Raw genomic sequence first — 15,583 nt, 5'->3', positions numbered from 1 at the left:
GTACAGTAATAGTCTGCTTATGTTCATTTGTGTATCTATACACAACTAGGCCAGTATTTATTAAAATATACACTATAGTAAAGCTTGATGACAAGGCATTAGAACAGGTTATTGGGAGTAATGACTGCTGTTTATCTGCTGTGCCCTTCTGTAATACCATTAAAATGTATCAATAGAGGTAAGAACTGCCGTTTTAATAGCAGTCTAACAAGCCCACTTGGAGTCTCAACTTGCTTATTACTTGTGGAAACGTTCAAAGTCTTTCAAGAATCGTTTAGAAAGGTCTAGAGCATTGTGCTGAAAAATAACCTTAAAATTATATGCTTTACAATAGACCTTTATCCTCTTCAACTTTTATTTTGTGGGAATGTACTCACAATTGAGCAATTTTCTCTTTGAGCTGGATGCATATACCAGTCGATAGGAATATAGTGGAGGTGGTCATACAATTACATTTTTATATATTTCTAGAGAACCGTTATCCAACAGTGAAGAAACTTGCTTGAACATTATTTAGCATACATTATTGAGCGGATAATGGCAATATAGCAAATGAAGTTATTTATTTAAAAATGCAAGGTCTCTGCTATTTGTGTATTTTTGTTGTTTTTGTTTTTAAGGTGACAGTTTAACATAGTAATGTGTCCTACAATGCATACTGACTCCGAGTTCCACTTATGATTTAATTATAATGTTTGAGGAGCATATTGATTTTGACAGAGTGAATACGACTAGCAAGTGAGAGGGGTGGAGTATACCAACAGATGGTCTTGCTTGATCCTCTGCAATTAGTGGTTAAATAGCAGTGTGTGAGTCACTATGAAATCGTTGGATGTAATTTGGAAGACACAAAATGGTATGGATAGTTTGAATGCAGAACATTTACTGTAAAAATAACATCCTTGAAATATATAATTTCCCTTTCAATTCGAAGACGACCAACAACCATACCTTTTGGATATACCTGCCACAGGTCAGGTATTTACTGAGCATTTTATGTCAGAGCTGCAAGTAGGCCCCTCCGGGGAGTGATGTCCTCGGTCCCGCCTACCGAGGGAACATGTAGTCACTCCGCGGTGATCACATTCTATTTTGCTTCTCACAATCAGGTAGGTATAACTAACCTCTCCAGTTGCGTGATTGAGTCTTTGTGAAAGAGCTCTTACTACAAGTTTTCAGTCAGTTCCCCTGCAATTTATTGTTGGAAGTCGGCTTGCCACTTCCCTGGAATCGGAAACTCTGCTTCTGAGGACTGAGCTAGAAATGCTCCATTTAAAAAAATCTTTCTTTCAACAGCCTACATCGCTTGGCAACTGGAGTCTGCTTATTCTAACCCTACAGTATCTGCTGTCTGTGTGTTTTTTTTCCTCTGTTTTTGCTGGGCTGACTTTGCCAGCCCACTTGGTGTGTGTGGCCTAAAAAACTACCCTTCAGCTTCTGCTGTGTGAGTGTGCTTCCTCCACTGGGTCTGATTCCAGCCCACTGCAGAGTAGACTGTACACGCATACATTGACCCACCCACCTCGGTAAAATCTCTCTCTTTCTTTTCTGTGTATACTGTCTGTAGGTTGTGCTCCACGCTGCTGTAAGCTACATGCTGCACTGGTTGTGTGACTGCACGCGGTCCAGACTGGTACTGTCTGTAGGCAGTGCTCCACACCACTGCAAGCTACGTGCTGCCCCGGTCGTGTGACTGCACGCGGTCCAGACTAGACACCCGGCCCAGTAACCTCAGTGCTTACACCCCTGGTGCACAGCGCCCTCTGTGCTCTCAGTGCCTCGTGCTTAGGTGTCCTCGGTGCCACACAGCCTCGGTCCTTCTGTTATCCTGCATAGGCCATTAGGACAGGCAGGGTTCTTAGACAAACCTCCTACTGGAGGGGCTCACACCAGGGTTGTGATGGTAGAATCCACTGGCAGGAATTCCGCTAGACCCAGCTCCCCCGCACCTTCCAAGGAAGCCAGCGGGGCTGCGTGTTTGGAGACACTTGGCGCCGAGGCCGGTTGGTGCCAAGAAGACTGTATCTCCTCCAGAAAGTCTGGGAACATCGAGAACGGCTGGGGGTCGAATCAGGCACTTCCTTCTAGGGAACCTGGAGGAAGTTGGAGGCTTACTCCATAAGCGCCTGAACCGAGCTTGGGGGGCGGGGGGGGGGGGGGGTAGTGCCAGCTTCTGAGGTAACCTCAGAGCTGGGGACCATCTCCTGGGTTAGCTCTTGAACCTCTGTCTCTTGCTGTGCGAAGGAGTCCCCATCCTAGGAAGCCATGTAGGAGGCTGTGTGGTCCAGTGGTTAAAGAAACAGCCTTGTAACCAGGAGGTCCCTGGTTCAAATCCCACCTCTGCCACTGACTCATTGTGTGACCCTGAGCAAGTCGCTTAACCTCCTTGTGCTCCGTCTTTCGGGTGAGACGTAATTGTAAGTGACTCTGCAGCTGATGCATAGTTCACACACCCTAGTCTCTGTAAGTCGCCTTGGATAAAGGCGTCTGCTGAATAAACAAATAATAATAATAATAATAAAAGCCGCGATCAAAATTGTGTCCTGTTCCTCCTTGCTCATCGCCTCATCTCGCTCTGAGACGTCCGGGGCGACCGCCGGTGAGGGCGGGGTCAGTTCCAGGGAAGATGCTGGAGGCAGAGCTGGACAGGAGCAGGGGGAAGAGCCTGCTGCCTGACCAAGTACTCCAGAACCTGAGCCATCTGGCTCTTCAGTTCAGAGATGTCCGTAGACTGCTTAGAATGTCTCGCCCGCTTACTGCTCTTTGGAAGAGATTGTGAGTGGCTGCGAGCTCAGTGGGCTGGAGCCTCATAGCTTCAGCAATTGAGATCTTTGTGGTAGTCTACGAAGTAACCTAAAATCCAGCACTTTTGGTTAATGATATCAAAATTATCCAATCAAAATGTTTAGTTCAGTGCATTTTCAAAATACTGGTAGTAAATCTACAATAGACTACCCTAATAATAATAATAATAATAATAAACTGTACCAGTTAATCTATTTCTCCATATGAGATTCGGTTCCCCTATTCCAGAAAACCAGCTGTCCAGTTGTCCATCATTGTAATAAATAATTGCTTATGATGCTCTGCTGGGACTTTGACACACACCTCTGGGACCTCACTGCTTGACGACTGTAATGATCTATTTGCTGGACTGTATAAAGCCACCATCTGCACAATTGCTACAATGCCTGAATTCCTACACGCATCATAATTATTCTTCTCTGGCTTCCCGGGGACACAAAGGGTTTATTTTCCCTATAATGCTGTGCATGTTATGGCTAGGGACTATCATTCTGTCTTAATTCACCTCAATGTGTCAAGCTGTAGTCTTCAAGCCTTTCTACCCTTTTCTCTTGCTAACAGCTCATCTCTTCGCTTTTGTGCTTTCAGCTGTTATGCTGCAGCTCATTGCAACTATGTCTATTAGCGAGGCCACTTTCTTAAGAACATAAGAACATAAGAAAGTTTACAAACGAGAGGAGGCCATTCAGCCCATCTTGCTCGTTTGGTTGTTAGTAGCTTATTGATCCCAGAATCTCACCAAGCAGCTTCTTGAAGGATCCCAGGGTATCAGCTTCAACAACATTACTGGGGAGTTGGTTCCAGAACCTCACAATTCTCTGTGTAAAAAAGTGCCTCCTATTTTCTGTTCTGAATGCCCCTTTATCCAATCTCCATTTGTGACCCCTGGTCCTTGTTTCTTTCGAAAAAGTCCCTTGGGTCTACATTGTCTATACCTTTTAAGACTGAATAGATTCAATTATTTTAGCCTGTCTGCATACGACATGCCTTTTAAACCCAGGATAATTCTGGTTCCTCTTCTTTGCACTCTTTCTAGAGCAGCAATATCCTTTTTGTAACGAGGTGACCAGAACTGAACACAATATTCTAGGTGAGGTCTTACTAATGCATTGTAAAGTTTTAACATTACTTCCCTTGATTTAAATTCAACACTTCTCACAATATATCCAAGCATCATGTTGGCCTTTCTTATAGCTTCCCCACATTGTCTAAATGAAGACATTTCTGAGTCATCATAAACTCCTAGGTCTTTTTCATAGTTCCCTTCTTCAATTTCACTATCTCCCATATGATATTTATAATGCACATTTGTATTGCCTGCGTGCAATACTTTATTATTATTATTATTATTTATTTCTTAGCAGACGCCCTTATCCAGGGCGACTTACAATCGCAAGCAAATACAAATACATTCAAGTGTTACAATATAAGTCATACAATAAGAACAAGAAATACAATAATTCTCAAGTGTGACAAACCACAATTCAATAATACAGCAGATAATAGTGAAAGTTACATCAGGATATGATTAAGTACAAAATACTACAGATTAAACACTTGGCAGATTACAATATTCTGAGGTACAGGATTAAATGCAGTAAAATAGGGGGCGGATAAGAGCAAAATAAAGCATATTTAAATGAAGGGTGATAGTGTCCCAGGATACAGCAGAGGAGTTCTACAGGTGCTGTTTGAAGAGGTGAGTCTTAAGGAGGCGCCGGAATGTGGTCAGGGACTGGGCAGTCCTGACATCTACAGTTTACAGTTTTCTCTATTAAATGTCATTTGCCATGTGTCTGCCCAGTTCTGAATGCTGTCTAGATCATTTTGAATGACCTTTGCTGCTGCAACAGTGTTTGCCACTCCTCCTATTTTTGTGTCGTCTGCAAATTTAACAAGTTTGCTTACTATACCAGAATCTAAATCATTAATGTAGATTAGGAATAACAGAGGACCTAATACTGATCCCTGTGGTACACCACTGGTTACCTCGCTCCATTTTGAGGTTTCTCCTCTAATCAGTACTTTCTGTTTTCTACATGTTAACCACTCTTGCTTGAACTTGCCACAGCATAAAAAAATAAGCCATTGTTTTCAAATGTATTTGTAGCGCACCTCTGGGAATGTGAAAGGTGGGTGCTTTATAAAACCTAAAGTGCTGTTGAAGTGTGTTCTGTTACATTGCTCTCTATCTGACCTTTTGAAATGGCAGAGTTTTGGAAAAGAATAATATCTGAAATTCATGGTTGCAATAAATATGTTAATAGTTCTTTTATTTTTGTGAACGTTAATAGGATGTGCTTTATGTGAATATAAAGTACACTGGTAACTTTTGAGATAATAAATTGCTTTCAGCTGAGAAGTGGAAGTATGAAGTAAAAAAAAAAGTATATATTTCAACTGATAAGACATCCACATCTGAAAAAAGTCCTCTAACTATATAAATTAAGCTGATCATATTAAAAGACAACACAAAATGTACTGTTCCTTCTTTTAGGTTGGTGAAATGTTTTATTCTACACACTGAGGTATTTCCTAATTTGTCAAAAAATGTTCTAAGTTTCTTTTAGAATTACTATAAGCATGTAGGGCTGCTGCTTATGGAAATGTTCTAATCTCTATGCAGTAACAGCACACCAAACAAGAAACAAAACATAGTTCAAGGTCTGTTTTGTTAACCTAGGTTAAGGTGTACAGACAACGCACAGCAGAAGTACTGTATACCCATGAGGATTCTTGTTGCTGTGTGATTGTTGTTTTGTACTTAGCAGGGATAGGCATAGGGATTCATCTACATTTGCTATTTTCTGTTTACACCAGTCACAGCCTGTGAAAACCATTACTCTTTTTAAAGGTTTTCAGTTTTGGAGTGCAGAATCAGTGTATTGTTTCCTCAATACAAGCCCTCATTGTAAAAAAAAAAAAAAAAAAAAAAGGAGAGATGCTATAAATAAATATGCAGCTTATCATTGTTATTCGAACAACTCGGTTCATTTCCTCAATCTAATAAAATACTCAGTCATAACTTACAAAAATACCCTATTGTTCTTTTCACATCGCTTTGCAAACATACTGTCCTGGTATTGTTCAGTGGAGAATGTGAGATTAATGGGCGTTCATGTTTAAATGACTCCTATTAACACGTGGAGTTTGGTTTTCTCTGGCAATTCGTCACCCTTTAGTGTAAACAGACAGGCCCACAATGTGAATCTTCAGCTACTCCATTGAGAAAAATCGATGGGAACTGCTCATTTGATTTAGCAGCTGCCACTTGGCTAAGGGTGGTAAATGACCTTTTAGGTTCATAATAACATTCAGCCTGTAATATCTTATCCCAGCAGACAATTTCTTACCAAATCGATTAGATAAAAAATAGAATTCAATATTTTATACAAGTTTAATTTCCAGATAATCCTTGATTATTACTTGTATACGTTGAGCGCCAGACAAAATAGCTATTGTCATTGATCTCCCTCACGTTTGTGCAATGTTAACACTTGATGGTAATAAAGGGGGCTTATTTTTATAATAGGAATTGTATATAAGCAGCGATGTCTGCCACATTTACAGTCCCTCCCAAGTTATAGTATTTAAAGAAATATTACTGAATTTTTTTCTTTCTTTTTTCTTTTAAAAGGTTGTGAGTATGTGAGAGATCATTACAGTATGATTGTATGTTTTCTAATATTTGTTGTTTCTTTTTTTGCAGTTCAACAGAAGAGCCATTTCGATGGAACACCCAAGGTAACCTTTCTGAATTATTTAAATTAAGTTTGAAACTTGTACAGAAATGCTGTATGATTCCTGTTAACTAACTAAGGCATAGTAATACATAACATAGTAGCACATTTTTCACACTTCGCCAAATATATGTTGTTGTTGTTGTTGTTGTTGTTGTTGTTATTATTATTATTAGATGATCATTTATACCTTTTAAGAAAAATATGGATACACTAATATGTAAGTTGAATTTCAAATACGTATTTACGGCATTCCTGTAAATGAGATCCCAGGGGCATCTTTTCGCTATATACAGACATATGTAAAGGTTATTACATTTTCATATTGCCATACAGTATGTACTCCTTTGCATCACACATGCACTAGCTTGCAAGTGTATCCATAATGTGAACAAGTATGGCTGCATAGAAAACCAATTAAATCTGTATAATACAGTGCATACATGGGCGTCCGCAGGTTGGTGCAAGGGGGGGCACATCCTCCCTCGCTTACGTGTCGAGACGAGTTATATACACACACACAACACACACACACAACACACACACACCACACAACACAAACACACACACACCACACACACCACACACACCACACAACACAAACACACACAAACACACCACACAACACACACCACACACAACACACACAACACACACCACACACCCCACACACACACACCACACACAACACACACCACACACACACCCCCCCCCCACACACACACACCACACAACACAAACACACACAAACACACCACACAACACACACACACAACACACACCACACACAACACACACAACACACACCACACACCCCACACACACACACCACACACAACACACACCACACACACACACCCCCCACACACACACACAACACACACCACACACACCACACACACACACACCCCCACACACACACAACACACACAACACACACACACACACACACACCACACAACACAAACACACACACACACCACACACACAACACAACACACACAACACACACAACACACACCACACACCCCACACACACACACCACACACAACACACACCACACACACACCCCCCCCCACACACACACACACCACACAACACAAACACACACAAACACACCACACAACACACACACACAACACACACCACACACAACACACACAACACACACCACACACCCCACACACACACACCACACACACACACACACACACACACACACACAACACACACAGGTTGGTGCAAGGGGGGGCACATCCTCCCTCGCTTACGTGTCGAGACGAGTTATATACACACACACAACACACACACACAACACACACACACCACACAACACAAACACACACACACCACACACACCACACAACACAAACACACACAAACACACCACACAACACACACACACAACACACACACACACACACCACACAACACAAACACACACACACACCACACACACACACCTCACACACAACACACACCACACACACACACCCCACACCCACACACACAACACACACACACACACCACACACACAACACACACACACAACACACAACTCAGCAATTTGGGGTAGATATTCCCTTCTCAGTTGACCTGCTGTAGGAATTGCTCCCGCATTTATTACATGTTTGTTCAGAAATGCACGTAGTTTGGGATTATCAGTTTTTTCCAGGAGAATATTAGCAGAAACAAATGCCTCTGTCAAATCGAAAACAACATCTCGTTGCCATTCATAATTTTCGTTCCCCTTACATTATTTACTGGAGGATGCCGTCTCACAGCTGTCAATCTCAGCCTTTCATTTTCTGTGTTTTTCTGATGATAAATGTCGGTCTATTGTTGACTTTCGAGTGTGGTCCAAAGATAAATTGAAAGTTGTGCAAAATAAATGATACCCATCAGTGTATAGAACACCAGGTGGATATTGTTGCCTGCGTTCACTCAATGAAATGCCTTTTGATTGCGATGTCTTTGACTCCATGTTTAGGTCTCTTGATTTTCCTTTTAATGCATCCATTTATTCAATTATCATTTATACTCATCATAATTAGCTTTTATTTTTCTAATTAGTCAAAGCGTAATGTGTTGATTTCTTAATTGTGAATTTGATTATTATAACTGGAGTGGCTGCAGGGACATCTAGGGGATAGCAGTTGAATTACAATTTAAAAAAACAGGTAACGTAAAACATAGGACCCTACTCATGACAAGTAATACATATGTATTTATTTATTTATTGATTCATATTGTGTCTGGTGGCTAACTCCATCTTATAAAATGGCTTGGTTAAATTAAGTGCTGTGATTGGCTGAACAAGATCACATGACCGTGCTGTAATAATTGTCTTACTGCATGGCTATGACATCATAGACCAACTTACTTACCTGTTCAGTTAATATTACTACGACTTAATAGTAACAATTATCTAAACAGTGTTTCTGCAGGTAAAAATGTCAACGTACAACTGAAACAGCATTTAAATCACTCAACAATCTAAGAATTAAAGAAAAATTGGCAAATATACTGTGGTATTTATTTAGTCAGAGAACAGAACAAAGAAAACTCAGAGGCAAGCAGTAGCAGTAACACTATTCAAAAGCCATCTGAGAAATCACCACGCAAGTCTCACTCAGCATGTAATATACTGTATTTGCAGCAGCGGCATCTACTTATTAAACTAAATATCGCCTTATAAAACTGACTAGACAGTATGCAATATTTAAACTCGACACAACAGATACATCTCACCACTACCCTCTGATTTCAGAAACATATTTAAAACAAAATTAAAATCTCTCCTGCTCTCTGCTGACACAACCGTTGGGCTTTTAAACAAGGTCAGGTTCAGCGTAGAATTCTATTGTGCTCGCCCGCCGCGGATGGGAAGGACTGCGGCACTGTGCAAACTGACACGGAAGTCGTTTAGTCCACATATCATCTAATGCTGGTTAACAATCTACAGAAATTATGCCAGTTACCAGCTTCAGTGTGAAAACACCCTCAGAAATTATTGGTCAGCTTCTCTTGAAGACCGCAAAGCCTGAATAGGACCATTTCTTACAAAGAAAAAAAAAAAAAGAAACACTCGGAAGCCCCTCCCTCGAATGCCAGTGCGGTGCAGTATTTGGCTGTTACATGAGTCCTCCCTGAGATGTGGGAAATCAGTTTGCTTTCAATTCAATTCGTAAACTCGCAAAGAGGCTGTTTGGTCCAGTGGTTAAAGAAAACGGCTTCTAACCAGGAGGTCCCCAGTTCAAATCCCGGCTCAGCCACAGACTCATTGTGTGACCATGAGCAAGTCATTTAACCTCCTTGTTATGTTCGTAATTTTATTTAAATATAGATGCTCAGAAATCGTATCCTGCGAAGGAGTAAATTACAAAAAAAAAAAAAACTTTGCACAGTGGAGCTTTGAGAGAGTAGCTCATACCCAAACAGCAATGAACAGTGGTAACCACTAGCCTCTAGCCTCCATATTGACTCTGATTATCAAATTCAGACTAACGCACATCAAGAAATACAGAGTAACATTATTTAATCAAATTAGTAATAAGGTACCTTACTGGTCCGGGTTTCTTTGCGCTCCTGGTTGTTTGAATGTGTGTGTTGTTTAACGTTGCACTGCCTTTCTCTCCTTGTAGTCTGCACACTGAACGCACAGGTTATTTCCCGCCAGCAAAAAAAAATAAATAAAAAATGGTCCTGCCCAAGAATCTCTGGACCGCCAGCTTGTTATCCTCATGATCAGTTGTTACCGATTCTGTAGATGCTGAAAGAAGTGTTTCTTCTTATGGCAAAGTTTTTACAGAACAACGTAAATCTATGAAAGAAGGCAGGGTTAGCCAACTGATGAGTTTAAAATAGCAACATTTAATGCATGGGACATTTTCTTTCACGAAACTGTAAGTGATTAATGTGCAGCTTGCGAACAACCTGGCATTATTATTATTATTATTATTATTATTATTATTATTATTATTATTATTATTATTATTATGTTATATATATGTTATGATTTCAGTATTTTATATAAATTGTTCCAGGAATCTGTGCTGTTTTTTTTATATATATATTTTGTTGACAAATGATGTGTTCCTACTAGTAAACTGAAACATTTAAATTATTTATTTACACATTCTAAGAAATAATATTGAATAAGATGTATCAGTAATAAAGGGATGCATGACTAAATAAATGTCCGTAGCTGCTGCTGCCGCCTAATCAACGCACGATGTGCGTTAATAGAATGACTAATTAAGATGATTAAAGGAATCGGGAGATTATTAATCAATAAGCGGTTTAATTAAGCAGACTACATGACCACCTTGCTTGAACAGTTTCAAACTTTGTGTAGCAAGAGAAACAGCGGTGCGTTTTGCCGTTTGCTTACATTCCATTCTGTAGTGATGAGGTGCACTCGTGTACATCAGAATACAAAACAATTCAATTATATGACAGCGGGTCTGGAAAGATTTTACCAATCAGTGTCCCTTTTTACAAAACAGTACTGTATCCATTGTGAAAGAATCGCAATTAGTGCCAAGAAGGTGTTCTTTTAAGCGACATTCCTGTTCCTTTAGCCGGAGCATTTACAAAGGGAAAAATCAGTTTCACCACAAGAGTGTTCCCTTAGGCGAAGTGTTCTCTTAGGCGGTGTTCATATGGGCACATACATAATGTTATTTACACTTTAAATAGAGAGCAGATAGGTTTGTTGATTGTTTCAGTAGTAGTGTTCCTTGGGATAACAAAATACTGAGTTCAAGTCATGTGATTTCATAAAAGCGCCAGGTGCTCAGTGTTTGGTATTTGAGTTGAGTTAAAATTGCTAAAATGAGTTGATTAAGAATCTGTATAAATAGCCATTCGAAAAGATTTTAATTAACGCAAGACAGTCAAAAGATACGACCATGCCCCGTTTGAGTAATGAAGATCGCCTGGTTGCTATCGGCATGATTGAAGACGGCCTGTCTGTGAGAGAAGTTGAGTCAGAGAACATCTGAGGTGGCGGTAGAGAGAGTGGTGGAGTGTTTTATTCACAGGTGAATGCCATTTTGCCTTTGACAGACCTGACGGAAGATGATGTGTGTGAAGACGTTGTGGTGAGCGTTATGCTGACTGTTGCGTTGTTCAAGCCAACCGGTGGGGTGGTGGAAGTGTGGTGATGTGAGGAGGAATCTCTTTAATACAAAAACAGCATTGGTGCAGATTTGAGGGCAACATTTCTGCTCAGTGATACATTGATGAAGTCCTTGAGGCAACAGTTTTTCCGTTCCTGCAAGCCAATCTGGAAGTGTCGATTTTCCAGCAGGACAATGCAAAAGCACACAGTGCTAGGATTAGAATTGCAGAACTTCAAGAAAACAATGTCGAGGTCTTGCCATGGCCAGCTTCTTCTCCTGACCTGAGTCCAATAGAACATCTGTGGGACCAAATCACCAGTGCCACCCGCAGGAGACAACTGTGACCAGCCAACCTTCGTCAGCTGGCTGCAGCTGCACAGGAAGAGTGGTGGAACATCCGACAGCAGTCTATCCAGAGGCTGTTCAGGTCAGGGGTCAGTGCTGGTAGGTGACACAATCAAATATGAAAACATAAGCCCGATACCAGCTCTTGCAAGTGAGCCGGTTCTTTTGTACAGCGGTATCGTCGCTATGCTTCAGAGGTCCCGTGTTCGCCTGTGAGAAACCCCTACCTGCGGGATCTGCGCTTTGCCACAATATTAACAGAAAATGAATCATTCATATAAAAAGTTTTAATTGTATTTTTTTTAAATACCACAAAGGTTTAAATGACAATGATTAGTAGTTAGAAGTAAAATGTAAACAGTATTAAAAGGTCTTAACATCTGGTAGACACAGGTACCAATGGATTTGTAATTGTTTGCACAGTATAATACAACAAGAATACAGTATGTTAAACGCAGTAAAGTAGCAGAAGTTGATCGAGATAAAACAGTAAAGTATGTGTATTGGACAGATAATCTGAAGATACATAATTTTTAATGCTGATATACTGCAAACACAATGTAATAAGGTTCCTTCGCATGTGTGACTCATTTATATAGGGACTCGAGTGGAAACTCCATTAGTTTAAGTGTGTTTGGTGTGGTGGAGGAAGGTAATCCTCGGGCTAAAACCTCTTGTGTAAGACCTTATCCTTTGGCAACGTATTATTCTTGTCAAGAAGTGTCAGTAATTGGTGCAGGCGTGAAAGCAGATAAGGCAGGCTAGTGTCATTTATTTGTGATTGTGATCAGGGTGATGAATGCCTTTGTGATTTCTGTGAATTCTATCTGGGTTTCAATGCCCTGCATGTCACTTTGTGTCCTTGATTGAGCGTGTAGTTATGTTTAATTGTTTGCCTGTTTCTCTGCGGGGTGTTTCAGACGGTCAGAAGGATATTGAGGATGAGCTCACTACTGGCCTGGAGCTAGTGGACTCCTGCATAAGATCTCTCCAAGAGTCAGGGATACTCGACCCTCAGGATTATTCTTCTAGTGAAAGTAAGCCTGATTCTCTTAATTTTTTTTTTTTACTAAGACAGTGGCTATGATGTAAGAGTTTTACTGCATGCCAACCTTTAATTCTAAAGCTATTTTAAAATAGTTTAGGTTGCTTACAAATTGCATCTCTGCTACATTTTGTGAAATTTTACAGAACAGCAAATTCCTTCTGATAGATAAAACACTGTAATAGTCCAGGGTCCAAGACCAGACTTCAACTTTTATTTGCCCTTACAAGGAATAAAATGATCCTAGTGTTACTTTGATAGAGGGGCCCCTGGGGATCAAAATGCGGTAGAATCAGTGGCAAATCAATTGAATACCGTTAATATAATTATCTGGTCAAGTAATAGACAAAATACAGGGTTTGGTCACTTTATTAGGAACACCCCTGTGTACCTTTACAGGTCCAGTTTTAGAACAAAAAATTTATGGTGTAGACATCCAGTTTAAACCTGTTCATACTCCACTTATTGCATAGCATCAGTTACGAAATGTTGTTGCACAGCTAATTGTATTAATTCTGTTTCACATTTAGAAGCAATATTTATGTGGAGGAGTAGTTTAATGCAGTATGTATTATTCACAGTACTAAAAAATGATTAATAGAGCTAACCACAAATAACACCATACATTTGTTTTGACCACGGTTTCACTTTCATTAGCCATGGGGCCATTTGCAGGGTATCACATTAACAACAACAAAAAGAAAATCTAACAGATTTATTAAAATCTAACATGTAGTACTTACAGAGTTGTGGTTTATATTGTCCTAACCCCATTTATTAAATTAATTCTGAAAATACTGGCCATATCATGCTCCTACAAATCATGTCATATCTTGGCTCTGCCACTGATCTGCACTGACTCACTATTTTGATCCACATAGGTCCGTCTATCAAAATGAGGGACATTGTATTCCCATAGGGGGAGAAAGGGCACTAAGAAATGCCTTTTTTAAATAAACTTAGACCAAGGGATAGCTCCACGGGCAGAGATAGGGGATTGGGAAGGCAGTGGATTGGAAATAAAACAAATACTAGTAAATCTAGTAGGCTATATAAAAAATACTATCACCCAAAAACACTTTGGTTTACTGTATTATACAGCAATGCATACTTAGTTTATTATCGGATGCAATCATGTTTTTGTAGGATTGTGGGTTATATTTGTAATTTACAAGTCAATTGGGGCGTGACTTCTTTGTGGTTGGGGACTCGGTCACTCCACCCAAACTAAAGTTTCAAACTGAATTGTGGTAGTGTGTAGAACTGATGTGTTTGCTTGCTGTTTGAAGTTGTGATTACGTTGATTCAAGTGTAATGTAACTGGGGTAGGTCTGGCGTCGAAGTGGTAACATTACTATTAATGTGCAAATCTAGTGGAAACTGTTTTTTTTTTTTTAAACTACACTAAACGGTTATTTGTATTCTCCATTCTCTACCTTGTTTGGTTGAGACACAATAACATTTAAGTAGCCTGTATTTTTATGACTAAAGACCTCCTGTAAATAGAAGAGAACTTTTATGTCATGATAAAAATAAACATTTTCCATTTTTTCATGTAAAATCTAAAAAAACTCATGTAAACATCAAATTTAAGGGATGTGAGACAAATTTATCTTGCAAGACTATGAAGGTACATTTGAGGTTGATTTAAATAGCTTCATAGTCATTTGCATTTAGTCATGAGAAAAAGCAATGAATGGGCTGAAATCAGAACTACATCTACTGTAAGCCCATCGTGTCGTACTAAAAAGCTGGTCCAGTCGAAATGTATCATTCAAAAATGACATGACAGTGTGGTGCCTCAAAATGGCCTTGTGAGGGCAAAACCATCATTGTAATATTTATTATTATTATTATTTATTTCTTAGCTGACGCCCTTATCCAGGGCGACTTGCAATTGTTACAAGATACTACATTATTATTACATACAATTACCCATTTATACAGTTGGGTTTTTTTAGTGGAGCAATCTAGGTAAAGTACCTTGCTCAAGGGTACAGCAGCAGTGTACCCACCGGGGATTGAACCCACGACCCTCCGGTCAAGAGTCCAGAGCCCTAACCACTACTCCACACTGCTGCCCATTATATTCAACTGCATGTTATTGTGTTTGATTGTTATTGTTGTTCTGTTGGCGATAGAGCCGTGGGTGCTGATCAAGTGTATATGATATATGATGGTATATTGCTTTATTTAGATCAGGGCGCTTACCTTAATGTAGGTGTCACAGCATTACATGTGGGACAAGCTGTGTTATATAGCCATATGTTGGGTAATGTTACAAGAGAAGGGGCAATGCTGATGTTTAGTTTTTACTGATAAGAGTTAGGGACTATAGAATAATAATGATGATAATATGATAATAATGATAATAATAATATCAATGACAGTGATAATAATGATAATTAGTAAACATAGGATAATGAAATATTCATCATCTGTTTGTAAACAAAGACGGTATTCATGCAGGTTAAACTAAAATGTATAAAGGAGAAGAAACATGTTCATTGTAAAATATAT

At 39.7% G+C, this 15,583-nt stretch overlaps 1 protein-coding gene across 9 annotated transcripts in view; it reads left to right on the top strand.

Annotated features, from left to right (window-relative positions):
• Positions 1-15,583, top strand: part of LOC117400196 (catenin delta-2-like) — a 366,132-nt gene that overhangs the window by 166,700 nt on the left and 183,849 nt on the right. For 8 of the 9 annotated variants that reach the window (XM_033999746.3, XM_059022197.1, XM_059022191.1 and 5 more), the window contains 2 exons: positions 6,515-6,549; positions 12,939-13,055. In XM_033999746.3, the coding sequence (XP_033855637.3) occupies positions 6,515-6,549; positions 12,939-13,055 (152 nt within the window). The remainder of the gene's footprint in view (positions 1-6,514; positions 6,550-12,938; positions 13,056-15,583) is intronic. The other variant, XM_059022195.1, reaches the window with a different exon arrangement.

The sequence above is a fragment of the Acipenser ruthenus genome, chromosome 4 (genome assembly GCF_902713425.1).
Source record: "Acipenser ruthenus chromosome 4, fAciRut3.2 maternal haplotype, whole genome shotgun sequence".
NCBI lineage: Eukaryota > Metazoa > Chordata > Actinopteri > Acipenseriformes > Acipenseridae > Acipenser > Acipenser ruthenus.
The sequence above is the reverse complement of the archived record's forward strand: the minus strand, read 5'-3'. Positions and strand labels throughout refer to the sequence as shown.